The sequence below is a fragment of the Scyliorhinus torazame genome, chromosome 30 (assembly GCF_047496885.1).
Source record: "Scyliorhinus torazame isolate Kashiwa2021f chromosome 30, sScyTor2.1, whole genome shotgun sequence".
Lineage (NCBI taxonomy): Eukaryota > Metazoa > Chordata > Chondrichthyes > Carcharhiniformes > Scyliorhinidae > Scyliorhinus > Scyliorhinus torazame.
In genome coordinates this window covers 36,857,056-36,877,114 of record NC_092736.1, presented here as the reverse complement: position 1 = coordinate 36,877,114, position 20,059 = coordinate 36,857,056, and the positions used below count along the sequence as shown (strand labels likewise).

The following is a 20,059-nucleotide window of genomic DNA, read 5'->3' as shown; positions in this document are numbered from 1 at the left end:
GAGAGTTAGAGAGCGGAATTTCACACCGAGAGTTAGAGAGCGGAATTTCACACCGAGAATTAGAGAGCAGACTTTCACACCAAGAGTTAGAGAGCGGAATTTCACACCGAGAATTAGAGAGCAGAATTTCACACCGAGAATTAGAGAGCAGAATATCACACCGAGAGCTAGAGCAGAATTTCACACCGAGAGTTAGAGAGCGGAATTTCACACCGAGAGTTAGAGAGCGGAATTTCACACCGAGAATTAGAGAGCAGACTTTCACACCAAGAGTTAGAGAGCGGAATTTCACACCGAGAATTAGAGAGCAGAATTTCACACCGAGAATTAGAGAGCAGAATATCACACCGAGAGCTAGAGCAGAATTTCACACCGAGAGTTAGAGAGCGGAATTTCACACCGAGAGTTAGAGAGCGGAATTTCACACCGAGAGTTAGAGAGCAGACCTTCACACCGAGAATTAGAGAGCTGAAGTTCACACCGAGGTAGAGAGCAGACTTTCACACCGAGAGTTAGAGAGCGGAATTTCACACCGAGAATTAGAGAGCGAAATTTCACACCGAGAGTTAGAGAGCGGAATTTCACACCGAGAGTTAGAGAGCAGACTTTTACACCGATAGTTAGAGAGCGGAATTTCACACCGCGAGTTAGAGAGCGGAATTTCACACCGAGAGTTAGAGAGCAGACTTTCACACCGAGAGTTACAGAGCGGAATTTCACACCGAGAGTTAGAGAGCAGACCTTCACACCGAGAATTAGAGAGCAGAATATCACACCGAGAGTTAGAGCAGAATTTCACACCGAGAGTTAGAGAGCGGAATTTCACACCGAGAGTTAGAGAGCGGAATTTCACACCGAGAGTTAGAGAGCAGACCTTCACACCGAGAATTAGAGAGCTGAAGTTCACACCGAGGTAGAGAGCAGACTTTCACACCGAGAGTTAGAGAGCGGAATTTCACACCGAGAATTAGAGAGCGGAATTTCACACTGAGAGTTAGAGAGCGGAATTTCACACCGAGAGTTAGAGAGCAGACTTTTACACCGAGAGTTAGAGAGCGGAATTTCACACCGCGAGTTAGAGAGCGGAATTTCACACCGAGAGTTAGAGAGCAGACTTTCACACCGAGAGTTACAGAGCGGAATTTCACACCGAGAGTTAGAGAGCAGAACTTCACACCGAGAATTAGAGAGCGGAATTTCACACCGAGAGTTAGAGAGCAGACCTTCACACCGAGAATTAGAGAGCTGAAGTTCACACCGAGGTAGAGAGCAGACTTTCACACCGAGAGTTAGAGAGCGGAATTTCACACCGAGAATTAGAGAGCGGAATTTCACACCGAGAGTTAGAGAGCAGACTTTCACACCGAGAGTTACAGAGCGGAATTTCACACCGAGAGTTAGAGAGCAGACCTTCACACCGAGAATTAGAGAGCAGAAGTTCACACCGAGGTAGAGAGCAGAATTTCACACCGAGAATTAGAGAGCAGAATTTCACACCGAGAGTTAGAGAGCGGAATTTCACACCGAGAGTTAGAGAGCGGAATTTCACACCGAGCGTTAGAGAGCGGAATTTCACGCCAAGAGTTAGAGAGCAGAATTTCACACCGAGAGTTAGGGAGCGGAATTTCACACCGAGAATTAGAGAGCGAAATTTCACACCGAGAGTTAGAGAGCGGAATTTCACACCGAGAGTTAGAGAGCAGACTTTTACACCGATAGTTAGAGAGCGGAATTTCACACCGCGAGTTAGAGAGCGGAATTTCACACCGAGAGTTAGAGAGCAGACTTTCACACCGAGAGTTACAGAGCGGAATTTCACACCGAGAGTTAGAGAGCAGACCTTCACACCGAGAATTAGAGAGCAGAATATCACACCGAGAGTTAGAGCAGAATTTCACACCGAGAGTTAGAGAGCGGAATTTCACACCGAGAGTTAGAGAGCGGAATTTCACACCGAGAGTTAGAGAGCAGACCTTCACACCGAGAATTAGAGAGCTGAAGTTCACACCGAGGTAGAGAGCAGACTTTCACACCGAGAGTTAGAGAGCGGAATTTCACACCGAGAATTAGAGAGCGGAATTTCACACTGAGAGTTAGAGAGCGGAATTTCACACCGAGAGTTAGAGAGCAGACTTTTACACCGAGAGTTAGAGAGCGGAATTTCACACCGCGAGTTAGAGAGCGGAATTTCACACCGAGAGTTAGAGAGCAGACTTTCACACCGAGAGTTACAGAGCGGAATTTCACACCGAGAGTTAGAGAGCAGAACTTCACACCGAGAATTAGAGAGCGGAATTTCACACCGAGAGTTAGAGAGCAGACCTTCACACCGAGAATTAGAGAGCTGAAGTTCACACCGAGGTAGAGAGCAGACTTTCACACCGAGAGTTAGAGAGCGGAATTTCACACCGAGAATTAGAGAGCGGAATTTCACACCGAGAGTTAGAGAGCAGACTTTCACACCGAGAGTTACAGAGCGGAATTTCACACCGAGAGTTAGAGAGCAGACCTTCACACCGAGAATTAGAGAGCAGAAGTTCACACCGAGGTAGAGAGCAGAATTTCACACCGAGAATTAGAGAGCAGAATTTCACACCGAGAGTTAGAGAGCGGAATTTCACACCGAGAGTTAGAGAGCGGAATTTCACACCGAGCGTTAGAGAGCGGAATTTCACGCCAAGAGTTAGAGAGCAGAATTTCACACCGAGAGTTAGGGAGCAGAGAGTAAAATCGGGCAGGGGAGTGGTGGGTCATTCACCTGCCTTCCATTAACAGAATTCAAAATGGTTTCACGCCAACCTCTGGTGGGAATGGTGATGCATCATGGCGAGTGGGATCGCACGTTCCCGCCAGTTGGCGGGAAACCAATTTTCCAGCTCCAGCCACACTGCTCCCCCCCCACCCACCACCATTAAACCCATGTGCGGGAACCTGGCAAATTCCACCCTGAGTGTTAGAATACAGAATTTGACATAAAGTGACACGAGTTGATATCCAGGCAGACGACAAATCAAATCTGAACCAAAAGATCGGCTTTAAGGAGGAAAGTGAATTTTGGTAGGTGGATGTTAATTGAGCATAAATTGGCTGTTTAATTGTATTCGGATGCTCGCACTGACAGAGGGTTGAACTGTGCTCCTGTACATGGGAGCAGGCTTCCCATACTCGGCGGGCACCATGGCAACTGGGGAGTTTTAATCAACCTCTTTATTCACAATTTGATTTGATGTTTTACATTTGCTTTGCAATGTATTTTTGTTTGATGTTGCATACCTTTAAGCAGCGGCATTTTTGATTTGTCCCTCAGTTTATTGAATTTAGTCTAATTGGTTTAACACAAAATACTGTAGAGGAGCAGGCCTTCCTGGTGGGCCCCGTGGGGAGGAGAGCGCTTTATTCACCCCACAACCACATTTTAATATGAACTTCTGTAGGCTTCCTTTGTTTGTATTTGCAGGTTACAGTGTATTTGCAGGTTACAGTGTATTTGCAGGTTACAGTGTATTTGCAGGTTACAGTGTATTTGCAGGTTACAGTGTATTTGCAGGTTACAGTGCGCCTTTAAGGGGCTCTCTTGCGTTGTAAGAATGGAGCGGGTCAGGGAAGAAATTCCAGAGCTTCGGGTCCTGGCCGCTGAAGTCACAGCCACCTACGGTCAGCAACTGAAAACCAGATATCTCAAGAGGCCAGAATTGGAGGGGGACAGATATCTCAAAGACGCAGAAGGAGATTAAAGATTGTGAGGGGAGAGACTATCGCGGGAACCAAAATTAAGCACGAGGCCGTTTACTTCGAAGGCACTGTGAGCTAGTCAGGGTGGCGATGGGTGAACGGGACTTGGTGCAAAGTCGGATGTTAGGGAGGGTAGAACATGGGGAGGCGCCCAGGAGTGAGTTGCAATTCCGAAGGCTGAAGGAAACAAATGGCAGGATGAGGGTTTCAGCAGCCGGTCAGCTGAGGCAGCCGGGGAGCTGGGTGATGTTGCCAAGGTAGAAACAGGCGGTCTTCGCCACGATGCAAATATGGAATTTCAATAATTACTAACTCATAATGCTCAGCAATAATGCTAGTGGATCCCAAACTTCAGTATGTACAGTCCCTTACCACATTCTCATTTAGCATCTATGCCGCGCAGTTTTCTGAATGAATACGCCTGCGTGATTTAAGTAAACTAACGATTAGAATAAATGTGAAATACGGAGCAATTTTATACCTGAGACACAGAACAATGTCAGGAAAACTGTTTTGAACTCGCAGGAGTGATGCAACCCTTCTTGGGAGAAGCAGTGAAACTAAGACAATGCCACTTAATCCCTCCAGAGAGAGGCATGGCTTCCTTTGCAAAGAGGCTCCGCTTCCTACCTGAAATCGTTCGTCCGTTTCGCTCTCTCCAATATGCCGCAGAAGGTCTCCACTGGCCTGCCCGATGCTTCCCGCTGCTGTCAGCACAGTTTGCCGAGTCTGAGGACAGAGAACAGACACGTGGGCACTTCAGACAAATATACCAGCGTGGAACCGGCTCAGTGCAAACCACAGTGATGGTGACGCACTGGGGAGGTCCCGCTGCTGAGGCTTTTCCCCAGGGTAGAGGGGTCAATTACTAGGGGGCATAGGTTTAAGGTGAGAGGGGCAAGGTTTAGAGTAGATGTACAAGGCAAGTATTTTACACAGGGGGTAGTGGGTGCCTGGAACTCGCTACCGGAGGAGGTGGTGGAAGCAGGGACGAGAGTGACATTTAAGGGGCATCTTGACAAATACATGAATAGGATGGGAATAGAAGGATACGGACCCAGGAAGTGTAGAAGATTGTAGTTGAGTCGGGCAGTATGGTCGGCACGGGCTTGGAGGGCCGAAGGGCCTGTTCCTGTGCTGTACATTTCTTTGTTCTTTGGTCACGAAGGGACAACGCAATAATTCTCGAGACACTGGTCGAAAGAATTTGGCAAGAGTTTGCACTGACTGCCCAGTGATTCGGTGGAAAGGCGCACAGGACAACCATTTTATGGCAGCAGCATTAGTGTATTATTCTGCTGCTAAGGCACAACTGTATCTTAAAATGGAGATGTGCTTTAAAGTGGAGTTGTGTCTTGCAGCAAAGACGTTAAAGTGGAGACGTGCGTAAGGGGGATGGATCTGAGTGGATAATTTTTATTAAAGCCACAAAGGCTACTTGTTGAATTAAGCAGAGGCGAAGGGCAATAAGAGTTGAATTGTTGTCTGTTGAGGGAAGTTCACAGATTAGAAGTTGCTGCACAATTCCTGTCCCTCTTTGGAAATGATGTGGAGATACCGGCGTTGGACTGGGGTGAGCACAGTGCGAAGTCTTACAACACCAGGTTAAAGTCCAACAGGTTTGTTTCGATGTCACTAGCTTTCGGAGCGCAGCTCCTTCCTCAGGTGAATGAAGAGGTATGTTCCAGAAACACATATATAGACAAATTCAAAGATGCCAAACAATGCTTGGAATGCGACCATTAGCAGGTGATTAAATCTTTACAGATCCAGAGATGGGGTAACCCCAGGTTAAAGAGGTGTGAATTACATCAAGCCAGGACAGTTGGTAGGATTTCGCAGGCCAGATGGTGGGGGATGAATGTAATGTGACATGAATCCCAGGTCCCGGTTGAGGCCGCACTCATGTGTGCGGAACTTGGCTATAAGTTTCTGCTCGGCGATTCTGCGTTGTCGCGCGTCCTGAAGGCCGCCTTGGAGAACGCTTACCCGGAGATCAGAGGCTGAATGCCCTTGACTGCTGAAGTGTTCTCCGACTGGAAGGGAACATTCCTGCCTGGTGATTGTTGCGCGATGTCCATTCATTCGTTGTTGCAGCGTCTGCATGGCCTCGCCAATGTACCACGCTTCGGGACATCCTTTCCTGCAGCGTATGAGGTAGACAACGTTGGCCGAGTCGCACGAGTACGTACCGCGTACCTGGTGGGTGGTGTTCGCACGTGTAATAGTGGTATCCATGTCAATGATCGGGCACGTCTTGCAGAGATTGCCATGGCAGGGTTGTGTGGTGTAGTGGTCACTGTTCTGAAGACTGGGTAGTTTGCTGCAAACAATGGTTCGTTTGAGGTTGCGCGGTTGTTTGAAGGCAAGTAGTGGGGGTGTGGGGATGACCTTGGCAAGATGTTCATCGTCATCAATGACGTGTTGAAGGCTGTGAAGAAGATGACGTAGTTTCTCCGCTCCGGGGAAGTACTGGACGACGAAGGGCATTCTGTCGGTTGTGTCCCATGTTTGTCTTCTGAGGAGGTCGGTGCGGTTTTTCGCTGTGGCGCGTTGGAACTGTCGATCCATGAGTCGAGTGCCATATCCCGTTCGTACGAGGGCATCTTTCAACGTCTGTAGATGTCTGTTACGCTCCTCCTCGTCTGAGCAGATCCTGTGTATACGGAGCGCTTGTCCATAGGGGATGGCTTCTTTAATGTGTTTAGGGTGGAAGCTGGAGAAGTGGAGCATCATGAGGTTATCCGTGGGTTTGCGGTAAAGCGAAGTGCTGAGGTGACCGTCCTTGATGGAGACGAGTGTGTCCAAGAATGCAACTGATTTTGGAGAGTAGTCCATGGTGAGTCTGATGGTTGGATGGAACTTATTAATGTCATCGTGTAGTCGTTTCAGTGATTCTTCGCCGTGGGTCCAAAGGAAAAAAATGTCATCAATGTATCTGGTGTATAACGTCGGTTGAAGGTTACCCCATCTCTAGATCTGTAAAGATTTAATCACCTGCTAATGGTCGCATTCCAAGCATTGTTTGGCATCTTTGAATTTGTCTATATATGTGTTTCTGGAACATACCTCTTCATTCACCTGAGGAAGGAGCAGTGCTCCGAAAGCTAGTGACATCGAAACAAACCTGTTGGACTTTAACCTGGTGTTGTAAGACCTCTTTGAAAAAGAGGTGCATTTTGATCAACCTAACCTGCACATTGTGGGGGTGAGACCCACACAGGCACAGGGAGAATGTGCAAACTCCACACGGACAGTGACCCGGGGGGGTCGGTGGCAGTGGCACTGAATGCAGAAAAGCTATTTATTTGCAGTGTTGGAGGTTTGGGATTGGGCCTAAGTTTGTGGTGTGGGTGAAATTCTAGTATAAGGATCCGATGTCGAGTGCGCGCACAAATGTGATTAATTCCGGGTACTTTCCATTGCACAGGGGAACGAGACAGGGATGCCCAATATCCCCCCTTCTGTTTGCGCTGGCGAGAGCCCTTGCCCATCGTGCTGAGGTGCTCTGACAAATGGAGGGGGATAGTGAGGGGGTGTGGAGCATAGGCTGTCCCTGTACGCTGATGACTTGCTGCTGTATATGTCTAACCCGGGCTCTTCAGCGGGGGATATAATGGGACTGCTTTGGAGATTTGGGGCCTTTTCAGGCTATAAGTTAAATATGGGGAAAAGTGAGTGTTTTGTGGTGTCTTCTCCATGGGCGGTAGTCGGAGGGGGTTGCCATTTTGGGTGGCAACAACCCACTTTAGGTATTTGGGAGTGCACGTGGCTCGGGATTGGGCCCAGCTCCGTAAGTTGAACTTCACCGTGTCTGGTGGGCAGGGACAAGGGCTTGTCCCATCAATGGTTGGGTTAAGATGAACATTTGCCGACATCGTTTTTTATGGGGGTGGATAGGTTGGTTTTGTTGTTTGTGTGGGCAGCCAAGGTGGCAAGGATTACGAGGGTGGTACTTCAGAGAGGACGAAAGCCAGGGGGCCTGGCCCTTCGGAGCCAGTTATACTATATTGGGCGGAGAAGGTGCAGAGTTGGAGCAGAGAGGCTTTGTGGGTGAGGATGGAGGCAGGTTCTTGGAATGGGTTGGAGATGCGGGTGCTGGCAACGGCACCATTCCCGTTTGCCCTCGGGAAGTCCGGTGGTGGTGGCCACGCTGAGAGTATGCAGTCAATTTCAGCACCACTTTAGGTTGGGGGCGGGGTCGAAGTTGTTGCGGATCCGAGGGAACCATGGGCTGGATTCTCCGGTCGCCAACGCCAAAATCAGGTTCGGCGATTGGCTGGAGAATCCACGTTTCTGACCAAATTGGGTGATGCTCTGCCCCCTCCAAAGCGTCGTACTCTAGGAGTACGCCGCCCGCCTTATCGACAGCCTCAGGACATTCCGAGGGCCGCCCCCCAATGCTCCGTCCCCGATCGACCGAGTTACCGACGGTGTCGATCGCTTGTGGTCTCATCCGTCGGGAACTCGGCGTGCCGGCTGCGGACTCAGTCCAGCACCGCCAGTCTGGGGAGGGCCGATCCGCGGTTGGGGAGGGGGGGGGGGATTATTCGGGGCTGAGGCACTGTGGGGGGTGGTCTGGGGCACGCGAGCCGGCCAAAGGGGAGGCGCTATTTCGCGGGCCGGCTCAGCGAGCGGCCTCCGGCATGCAGCACGGTGCGGCCGCAGCAGGCCGCCGCCTTGCGCACGCATGGCCATGGACCCGGCGACTCCTCCGGGGCGTATCGGCAGCTCGAGCCGGGTGCTCGGCTGCTAGCCCCCAGCAAAATGGGGGATGGGTGGCCGTTTTGCACCATTTTTTCTGGCGTAACCGTTCCCACTCCGGCGTGGGGACATGGCCCCAGAATCGGAGAATCCAGCCCCTTGGGTTTGAGCCGGGGAGGATGGGTGTGAGGTTTTGATGTTGGGAGGAGAGAGGTGATGGGGATGAAGGACTTGTTTTTGGAAGGGATTTGCCAGTTTGGAGGAGGTGGGGGAGACGTTCGGGGTCCTGGGTGGGGCAGGTTTCAGGTACATGCAGATGCGGGGTTTCACTAAAAATGTTTTTCCAATCTTCCTGGTGACACCACCCTCCTTGTTGCTGGAGTGGGTGTTATCGGTGATGGTGATGGAGCACGCGGGGGGGGGGATTGCAAGGATTCTGGAGGAGGATATGGCGCCTCTGGACAGGATGAAGGCCAAGTGGGAGCGGAGGTAGGGGTGGCTCTGGAGGAGGGGTTGCGGAAGGTGAGGGGTTGCGGAAGGTGAGGGGTTGCGGAAGGTGAGGGGTTGCGGAAGGTGAGGGGTTGCGGAAGGTGAGGGGTTGCGGAAGGTGAGGGGTTGCGGAAGGTGAGGGGTTGCGGAAGGTGAGGGGTTGCGGAAGGTGAGGGGTTGCGGAAGGTGAGGGGTTGCGGAAGGTGAGGGGTTGCGGAAGGTGAGGGGTTGCGGAAGGTGAGGGGTTGCGGAAGGTGAGGGGTTGCGGAAGGTGAGGGGTTGCGGAAGGTGAGGGGTTGCGGAAGGTGAGGGGTTGCGGAAGGTGAGGGGTTGCGGAAGGTGAGGGGTTGCGGAAGGTGAGGGGTTGCGGAAGGTGAGGGGTTGCGGAAGGTGAGGGGTTGCGGAAGGTGAGGGGTTGCGGAAGGTGAGGGGTTGCGGAAGGTGAGGGGTTGCGGAAGGTGAGGGGTTGCGGAAGGTGAGGGGTTGCGGAAGGTGAGGGGTTGCGGAAGGTGAATGACTCAACCTCGTGTGCAAGGCTGGGGTGGATACAGTTAAAGGTGGTGCACAGGGCGCACCTGACCAGGTCATGGATGAGTCGGTTGTTTGAGGGGGTGGAGGACATTAGCGAGCGGTGTGGGAGGGGCCCAGCCAATCATGTACATGTGTTCTGGTCCTGCCCGAAGTTGGAGAAACATTGGAGGTCATGTTTCAGCATCATATCGGTGATCCTACACGTAGACTTGGAGCCCTGTCCCCTGGGGACCATATTTGGGGTGTGGGACCTGCCGTAGTTGCAGACGGGAGCGGAGGCAGATTTCTTTGCCTTCGCCTCGCTGAGTGCTCGCAGGGGGGTCCTGTTGGGTTGGAGGTCAGCTTTTCCACCCCTGTGCCTCAGTGTGACTGGGGGATTTAATGGAGTTCTTGTACTTAGAAAAGGTGAAATTTGTTGTAAAAGGGGTGAGTGAGGAGCTCCATAAAAGATGGGGTTTATTTATACTACATTTCGGGGAGCTGGTTACCATCAACCTGTCGGAGGATAGGGAGGGGGAGAGGTGGGGAAGTTGGTTGGGGGGCAGATTTGGGGTTGTGTTGGGTTTATTTTGTTTTGTAATATGTGATTTAAATGTAAAAATGTTAAAAATTGAATAAAAACACTTTTAAAAGAATTCATAAATATAGAATTTATATGTCAAGAGATCAATGTTCCATTTGTCATGTGAGAGTACCTTTAAGACATGGATGTTTAAGCAATGTACCTTCAAGAAAACAGTGATGTCAGAGAGTGGGTGGGGGATGAGCAGTTCAGCCATTTTGAAGTTTCAGTTTGGAGAAAAAGAGCTTGGGGAGTGTCTGTGTTTTGCAGTGAGCTGGATTTGCTGCGATCTCTACCATGAAAGACTATCTCTGGATCATTTGGGTGATTTAAACTCATAATAGTAAAGCCTTTAACCTGATGTGATTCTGTTTAAAGGTGTTAAGTCTCTTGGAAGTTTGAAGGAACACTGTGAGGAATTATTTACTGTTGTAATATTTTCAGCGTTATCTTTGAAGTAAGGGGTGTTAAGAGATTCAATGTTTATTTAAGATGTAAAGTTGAGTTCATGGAATAAACATTGTTTTGTGTTTAAAAACCCACGTGTCCATAATTGTAATCCCACACCTAGGGAACAAGCCGTGTGCTCGGAAAAGCAACAAATACATTAAAGGGAGAGGTTGGTTGAACTCCATGATACATTTTGGGGTTCTGAAAACACCTCGCCCATAACACATTCAAAAAACAAATGGAGTTTGAAGCAGATCTACAAATAGATTATTTGAGTAGTCTTTGATCGGACCTTGTCCAGATTTCCCTCACTCTCTGCTATCCCGCTGTGACTGTTCACCTCCTCTGGACCCACCGTCTCACGGCCACCAACCTTTCCATGGGCAGTTCCGACGTGAAACATTAACTGTTTTTCTCTCGCCCACCTGTGCTGCACAGAACTGCTGAGCATTTGCAGGTTCTATTTCAGATCTCAAACAGCAGCGTTATGTTTCTTTCAAATACTAAATGCAACCGGAAAGAAGATGGAGGGAATGTTTCGCAGAGTTGAAGAAAGTCAGGAAGGGTTTTGACACGGTAAATACGGGCAAACTGTTTCCAAAGGCACCGGGGTCAGTAACCAGAGGGCACAGGTCGAGGGTAACTGGGCTGGGGGGGGGGGGGGAATGCGTGACCAGAGGGCACAGGTCGAGGGTAACTGGGCTGGGGGGGGGGGGGGGGGGGGGAAATGCGTGACCAGAGGGCACAGGTTGAGGGTAACTGGGATGGGGCGGGGGTGCATGGTGGGGAAAACCTCTCTTCCCCGCCGCGATCTGGAAGGCGCTCCCTGACAGGGAGATTCAAACGGAACTTTCAAAGCAGGGATTGGGTAAATATTGGGTAAGGGAAAATAGGTTGTTGAGAAAGAGTGTGCAGAGAAGATAACATCTTCAAACAGTGACACCGTGGTCAGCATTGCTGCCTCACAGCTCCAGGGTCCCAGGTTCGATTCCCAGCTTGGGTCACTGTCTGTGCGGAGTCTGTACGTCCTCCCCGTGTGTGCATGGGTTTCCTCCGGGTGCTCCGGTTTCCTCCCACAGTCCAAGGATGTGCAGGTTAGGTGGATTGGCCAATGATAAATTGTCCCTTAGCATCCAAAGGGTAGGGTGGGGGAGCGGGTTTAGCTAGGGTGCTTTTTCAGACTCGATGGGCCAAAGGCCTCTTTCTGCACTGTGGTGATTCTATGATTCTAAGGAGCCAGTAACAATCACAAATGGCTCAATATTTTATTTGACTTTTCCAACTTGATGTTGGTCTCTGAACCTTCTGGTTCTGAAGCGGGATCAATAGAAATATTCCAAAATGGGAGGAGAGGAAAAGTGTTGAACTGCCTACTTTCCTTCATTATTGGAGACGGGACATTGCTGCTGCCTCCCCAGCCCCAGCTCACCTCTCCCGATGAAGGCTCGACCGCCTTCAGTAGATCGGAGACAGCACCAGCCAATGTTCTGGCCGCGCGGAGGAGGTCTTGCCCACTTCCTACATCATCGTCCATCAGGGCAGCCAGCATCTTCACCCCCTTGGACATTTCCGTCAGGTTGGAAGAAATAGTGGTGATGGCACAGCCCACAGCAGTGTAATCAGTGTCTGCAGGGTCACCTGGAGGGGAACATGACATTTTACACATCTATTTCAACACTCTGCTCGAGGTCGCACTCAAACCTCTCCAACTGGATATGCCTCCTCCCGCCCAGGCTCACGTTCTCCTCCTCTGCCTCCAGGCCACACACACCTTCCCAGGCCTGCACAAACAAGGCGTCAGTCCCCTGGGCTGATTTGCCCTCTCCGTTATGAGTGGGTGTGTCAAGTATTGCCCCGCCCCGGCTCACAATCTGAGTAACTTTCAAAGGCACAAAACAAACTTCCTGATTCACCAGTGACTTGAAGCAAAGATAAAATTAGCAGGTTAGACTAACGCGCGAGGAGAAAGGAAAGCTCGTAAAGGTGGGATTTTCACCTCACTCCCAGAACGTGACTCAGAACGTGACTTTAGCTTCAGAGTAACACGAGGTCAAAGTTGAGAGAACGTCATGTGTCCATCCTCAGGGTCATTAGAGCGGAGAAGGATGAGGGGCGACTTGATAGAGGTTTATAAGATGACCAGGGGAATAGATAGAGTAGACAGTCAGGGACTTTTTCCCCGGGTGGAACACACCATTACAAGGGGACATAAATTTAAGGTGAAAGGTGGAAGATATAGGAGGGATATCAGAGGTAGGTTCTTTACCCAGAGAGTAGTGGGGGCATGGAATGCACTGCCTATGGATGTAGTTGAGTCGGAAACATTAGGGACCTTCAAGCAGCTATTGGATAGGTACATGGATTACGGGAAAATGATATAGTGTAGATTTATTTGTTCTTAAGGGCAGCACGGTAGCATTGTGGATAGCACAATTGCTTCACAGCTCCATGGTCCCAGGTTCGATTCCCAGCTTGGGTCACTGTCTGTGCGGAGTCTGCACGTCCTCCCCGTGTCTGCGTGGGTTTCCTCCGGGTGCTCCGGTTTCCTCCCACAGTCCAAAGATGTGCGGGTTAGGTGAATTGGCCAATGATAAATTGCCCTGAATGTCCAAATTGCCCTTGGTGTTGGGTGGAGGTGTTGAGTTTGGGTGGGGTGCTCTTTCCAAGAGCCGGTGCAGACTCAGGGGGCCGAATGGCCTCCTTCTGCACTGTAAATTCAATGATAATCTATGATTAATCTAGGACAAAGGTTCGGCACAACATCGTGGGCCGAAGGGCCTGTTCTGTGCTGTATTTTCTATGTTCTAAAGGAGGCGAATTTGCAAAACACATTCGATTTTCATATATTGCTGTGTTTGTGATCGCACTTTGCCATAAAGCTTTCATAGTTTTGTTTTGAACTTTATCCCCCTAACTGATATATCTGCGCCCCACCCCAATGTTCGACGAGAGTTAATAACCAGCAACGAGCAGCGAATCAATGCAAAGCTATGAGGAGATAAATACTGGTCTCCAACTACACCAAACAGCAGCCGGCATTGTTCAGGATGGGGGCACTGGAGGAGTGGAGATGGTTGAGGTACCAGTGAAGAGACAGTTTCTGTGCCCGTAATCTCCATCACTCACCAGCTGTGAGATTGACAACCGATGCAGTCCCTGCAGTGATCGCGTCAACCTGCGAATGAATCTCATGCTTTGACTCGTCCACTTTGTTCTGGACCCATACCTTGGATGCCTGAGGAAAAGGAGATGAACAGCAATGTCAGAAAGGAAATGGTTTCCTTCCCATAGCCCATGCTGCAGGGAATGTTCCCAAAGCATCCACCACTTCAACCCATTCTGAAGTATATCGAGTACAAGCACAGAGCCCCCTGTGAATTACGAGATCGCCCCTTTCAAATCAGAGATGCCTCTCACTCAGATCTTTCTCACGGAATATTTTCCAGGGTTTCAAACTGACAAACGCCACCTTTATATCCCATCCAACACGTTTGGGAACGTGGACTTCTCCAGTTAGTGCAGTCAGCAGGATCTTCCCAGCGGGCCATCAGGGAGTGAGAAGGTGAAACAGGTCTGAAGCTGTCACCCTGCACTGATGAGCACGGTGGCACAGTGGTTAGCACTGATGTCTCACAGCGCCAGGGACCCAGGTTCAATTCCGGCCTCGGGTGACTGTGGAGTTTACACTTGCTCCCTGTGTCTGCGTGAGTTTCCTCCCACAGTCCAAAGATGTGTAGGTTAGGTGAATTGGCCATGATCAATTGCCCCTTAGTGTCAAGGGATGTGCAGGTTAGGTTATAGGGTTAGGGCGGGGTGGACGGGGAAGTGGACCTGGGTAGAGTGATTGCTCGATGGACCGAATGGCCCCCTGCTGAACTGTCGGAATTTTATGACTTCTTTTCCAGGGAACGGGAATGAAGCCCCATTCTAAAGTTTTCCAAGTTTTGTTTTATTCATTCATGGGATGTGGGCGTCGCTGGTGGGCCATCATTTATTGCCCATCCCTAATTGCCCTCGAGAAGGTGGTGGTGAGCTGCCTTGTAGAAACGCTGCAGTCCATGTGCTGTAGGTGCACCCCCAGTGCTGCTAGGGAGGGAGCTCATTCCTTTTAGACTTGGCAGTGGTCTGATATGACTGAGTGGCTGGCTGGGCCATTTCAGAGGGCATTGCTGTGGGTCTGGAGTCACATGTAGGCCAGACCGGGTAAGGACGGCAGATTTCCTTCCCTAAAAGATATTGGTGACCCAGGCAATCAACAATGGTTTCATGGCCATCGTTGCGGAGACTGGTTTTTAAACTTGTAGCACCGTCAATATGACGCGAGGCAGGTTGAGGTAATGTCAATTGAAGGCTTTATTAAGCAGAACTTTATCCCCAGCAGCGTGGTTACAGAATACAACTGCTGAGGGAAATGGAGGGAAAAACTGGGTTCTTATACTATTCACCCCTTTTGAAAATAAACCCGGCGGGATGGTGGTTCGCATGGTGGTAGGGGTTTACAGAGTCTGTACTGTGCCGTAACTTTAAACTAAACACAAAATTATCGCTTCAACTGGGCCAACGGGCCAAACAGGGTCAGCATGATGCCATAACTATAACAAGACACAATAACTGAAAACGTTGAGAGTTAAAGTGATTCGATGAGCCGGATGGACGCCCTGGTCGTCCTTTCCGATCGTCTCGGGCGTGGTGGTGATGGCGCTGGCTCGAGTCCCGTCGACTCTGGGAGCGTAGCGCTGTCCCGTGTCCTTACTCCTGGGCGGGTCTGGGAGGAGAACCGAACCCCCCGGGAAGGGGGTGGCTGCGGGATGAACCGGCGGGAGTGAGGAGGTGGTGATTGGCGTTGGGGGGGGTGTGGGTATCTCCGGCGGGCGCCAGATCTCACAGGGAGACCGTGTCCTGTCGCCCATCGGGGTACTCCACATAGGCGTATTGCGGGTTGGCGTGAAGGAGATGCACCCGTTCCACCAACGGATCTGACTTGTGCGCCCGCACATGTTTCCGGAGCAGAATGGGTCCCGGAGCTGCTAGCCAGGTCGGAAGTGGCGTTCCAGAGGAGGACTTCCTAGGAAAGAGGAGGAGGCGCTCGGGAGGCGTTTGATTCGTGGTGGTGCACAGCAGGGACCGGATAGAGTGAAGGGCATCCGGGAGGACTTCCTGCCAGCGGGAAATTGGGAGGCTCCTAGACCGGAGGGCCAGCAGGACGGCCTTCCAGACCGTTCCATTCTCCCTTTCTACCTGCCCGTTCCCCCGGGAGTTGTAACTGGTCGTCCTGCTCGAGGCTATGCCCCTGCTGAGCAGGAATTGACGCAGTTCGTCACTCATAAAGGAGGACCCCCTGTCGCTATGGATATAGTCGGGGAAACCGAACAGGGTAAAAATGGTACCGAGGGCTTTAATGACCGTGGACGCGGTCATGTCGGGGCAGGGGATGGCGAAAGGGAAACGGGAGTATTCGTCAACGACGTTCAGGAAGTACGCGTTGCGATTGGTGGAGGGGAGGGGGCCGTTGAAATCCAAACTGAGGCGTTCAAAGGGTCAAGAGGCCTTAACCAGGTGCGCTCTATCTGGCCTGAAAAAGTGGGGTTTGCACTCAGCGCAGATCTGGCAGTTCCTGGTGTCTGTTCGGACGTCCTCGACGGAGTAAGGGAGGTTGCGGGCCTTAAGGAAGTGGTAGAAACGAGTGACCCCCGGGTGGCAGAGGTCCTTGTGGAGGGCTTGTAGACGGTCCACTTGTACATTGGCACTTGTGCCGCGCGATAGGTCATCGGACGGCTCGTTCAGCTTTCCGGGACGGTACAAGATCTCATAATTGAAGGTGGAGAGTTTGATCCTCCACCGCAAGATCTTGTCGTTCTTGATCTTGCCCCGCTGTGCATTATCGAACATGAAGGCGTTGGAGTATTGCGTACAGTTCTGGTCACCGCATTATAGGAAGGACGTGGAGGCTTTGGAGCGGGTGCAGAGGAGATTTACCAGGATGTTGCCTGGTATGGAGGGAAAATCTTATGAGGAAAGGCTGATGGACTTGAGGTTGTTTTCGTTGGAGAGAAGAAGGTTAAGAGGAGACTTAATAGAGGCATACAAAATGATCAGGGGGTTGGATAGGGTGGACAGTGAGAGCCTTCTCCCGCGGATGGATATGGCTGGCACGAGGGGACATAACTTTAAACTGAGGGGTAATAGATATAGGACAGAGGTCAGAGGAAGGTTCTTTACGCAAAGAGTAGTGAGGCCGTGGAATGCCCTACCTGCTACAGTAGTGAACTCGCCAACATTGAGGGCATTTAAATGTTTATTGGATAAACATATGGATGATAATGGCATAGTGTAGGTTAGATGGCTTTTGTTTCGGTGCAACATCGTGGGCCGAAGGGCCTGTACTGCGCTGTATTGTTCTATGTTCTATGTTCTATGAAGGCAACCGACCGTTGGTCAGTGAGGAGAGTGAATCTCCTGCCGGCCAGGTAATACCTCCAGTGTCGCACAGCTTCCACTATTGCTTGTGCCTCCTTTTCCACTGAGGAGTGGCAGATTTCTGAAGCGTGGCGGGTTCGGGAGAAGGCGGCCACGGGTCTGCCTGCTTGGTTGAGGGTGGCCGCCAGAGCTACATCCGATGCGTCGCTCTCGACCTGGAAGGGGAGGGACTCGTCGATGGCGCGCATCGTGGCCTTTGCGATATCCGTTTTGATGCGGCTAAAGGCCTGGCATGCCTCTGTTGTCAGGGGAAAAGTAGTGGACTGGATTAGTGCATGGGCCTTGTCTGCGTACTGGGGGACCCACTGGGCGTAATAAGAAAAGAAACCCAGGCAACGTTTTAGGGCTTTGGCACAGTGGGGGAGAGGGAACTCCATGAGAGGGCGCATGCGTTCAGGGTCGGGGCCTATCACTCCATTACGCACTACGTAGCCCAGGATGGTGAGACGATCGGTGCGGAACACGCATTTTTCTTTGTTGTAAGTGAGGTTCAGGGCGTGACCGGTCTGGAGGAATTTTTGGAGGTTGGCGTCGTGGTCCTGCTGGTCGTGGCCGCAGATGGTGACGTTGTCGAGATACGGGAACGTGGCCCGTAAACCGTGCTGGTCAACCATTCGGTCCATCTCTCGTTGGAAGACCGAGACTCCGTTCGTGACGCCGAATGGAACCCTTAAAAAGTGGTATAACCGCCCGTCTGCTTCGAAGGCAGTATAGTTGCGGTCACCGGGACGGATGGGGAGCTGGTGGTAGGCGGACTTGAGGTCCACGGTGGAAAAGACCTTGTACTGTGCAATCCGATTGACCATGTCGGATATGCGGGGGAGAGGGTACGCATCTAGCTGAGTGTACCTGTTGATGGTCTGACTATAGTCGATGACCATCCTCTGTTTCTCCCCGGTCTTAACGACTACCACCTGGGCTCTCCAGGGACTGTTGCTAGCCTGGATGATGCCTTCCTTCAGCAGCCTCTGGACTTCGGACCGGATAAATGCTCGGTCCTGGGCGCTGTACCGTCTGCTCCTGGTGGCGACGGGTTTGCAATCCGGGGTGAGGTTCGCAAACAAGGAAGGCGGTTCAACCTCGAGGGTCGCGAGGCCGCAGACAGTCAGTGGGGGTATAGGGCCGCCAAATTTAAATGTTAAACTCTGGAGGTTGCATTGGAAGTCCAACCCTAGGAGTGTGGGCGCACAGACATGGGGGAGGACATCCAGCCGGTAATTTCGGAACTCCCTCCCCTGCACCGTTAGGTTAGCGATGCAGAACCCCGTGATCTGAACAGAGTGGGATCCCGCCGCCAGGAAAATTTTCTGGGTGCTTGGCCGAATTACGAGGGAACAGCGCCTTACCGTGTCCGGATGAATGAAGCTCTCCGTGCTCCCAGAGTTGATAAGACACGGCGTCTCGTAGCCATTCACTAGGACCGTAGTGGTTGCAGTCTGGAGCGTCCGGGGTCGTGACTGGTCGAGGGTCGTCGAAGCCAGACGTGGTTGTTGAAGTTGAGCATCGTAATCAGGCAGTATGTGGCCGTCTGTGTCGGGGTCCTTCAGCCAAGATGGCGGCATCCACGGATCGAGCGCGGTCGGGGATGGACAAAATGGCGGCGCCCATCTGTCCCTCGTGGCGTCCGGGGTCCAAAACGGCGGCGTCCGTTGGTCACATGTGGATCGCTGGGGGGTGCTGGGTCTGTGGTCCCGTTTCTTCCCCGGAGATAGCGGCGACCCCGCGGGACTTGCACACCGTCGCGTAGTGGCCCTTCTTCCCGCAGCTTTTGCAGGTAGCCGCGCGGGCCGGGCAGCGCTGCCGAGGGTGTTTCGGCTGGCTGCAAAAATAGCAGCGGGGCCCCCCCGGTTGGTCTGGTGTTTTGGCCGCGCAGGTTTGCGGGGGTGGGGGGGGTGTCGGAGAGTCGACCGCAGCGGGGGTCCACGGAGCCCAAGGGGCTGTAGTGCGGTCGGGGGCGTAGGCGCGGGCGTTACGCGAGGCCACATCGAGGGATGCCGCCAGGGCCCGAGCTTCTGTAAGTCCCAGAGATTCTTTCTACAGAAGCCTCTGGCGGATCTGGGAAGAGGCCAAACCTGCCACATACGCATCGCAGACCAGGAGCTCTGTGTGTTCACTCGCTGTTACCGCCGGGCAGTTGCAGTTTCGACCCAGGATCTGCAGGGCGTTATAAAACTCGTCCAGCGATTCCCCCGGAAATTGCCGTCGTGTAGTGAGCTAGTAGCGAGCAAAAACCTGGTTGGCGGGCCGGATGTAGATATCCTTCAGCGCGGCGATGGCACCGGTGAAACCGTCCTCGTCCTCGATAAGGGAGTAGACATCAGGACTCACCCTGGAATAGAGGACCTGCATCTTTTGTTCGTCAGTCGGTGTGCCGGGGGCCGTTCGGAGGTAGCCCTCAAAGCGTGCCAGCCAGTGCTTGAAGATAGAGGCCGAGTTAGCTGCTTGGGGTGCGATGCGCAGGCACTCCGGGGTGATTCGGAGCTCCATGTTCCCACGTCGCTTTCTTCAATTTAAATTCTGCTTAATAAATTGTAGCACCGTCAATATGACGCGAGGCAGGTTGAGGTAATGTCAATTGAAGGCTTTATTAAGCAGAACTTTATCCCCAGCAGCGTGGTTACAGAATACAACTGCTGAGGGAAATGGAGGGAAAAACTGGGTTCTTATACCGGCATTTCTGGGTGGAGTCCAGTAGGTGGCAGATCCTATCAGGACCTGGCACCCCTCCACCAATAGCCTGTCGACACGTGGTGTACCGTATTACCCCTAATACATACCACCACAAAACTCCAGAACTTATTAATTTAATTTAAATTCCACCAGCTTCCGTGGTGGGTTTTGAACCCATGTCCCCCAGAGCATCAACCTGCGTCTGGGTTTATAACTCAATGATAATGCCGCTAAATCAGCTTCTTCCCCAAAGGTCAGCAAACGTTAAGCTGACAGGTTTCAAACTTGCACTCAAATACTTGTGAGCTACTCTTGTTACATTTAGACATTTGTTCATCGACATAAGATCATTGCGAAAAAAATCAAAGGAGGAACTCTGGAGAAACAGTGATACCCGGAGAGCGGGGATCATTCACAATTTTCAGGGAGTGGTTGAAGCAAAAA

The 20,059-nt window shown here is 51.6% G+C and overlaps 1 protein-coding gene across 1 annotated transcript in view; it reads right to left on the bottom strand.

Annotated features, from left to right (window-relative positions):
• LOC140404494 (talin-2-like) overlaps positions 1 to 20,059 on the bottom strand; it is a 392,578-nt gene that overhangs the window by 215,664 nt on the left and 156,855 nt on the right. Inside the window, 3 exon segments of the mRNA XM_072493108.1 lie at positions 4,363 to 4,461; positions 11,898 to 12,106; positions 13,595 to 13,703. Coding sequence (XP_072349209.1) covers positions 4,363 to 4,461; positions 11,898 to 12,106; positions 13,595 to 13,703 — 417 coding nt within the window.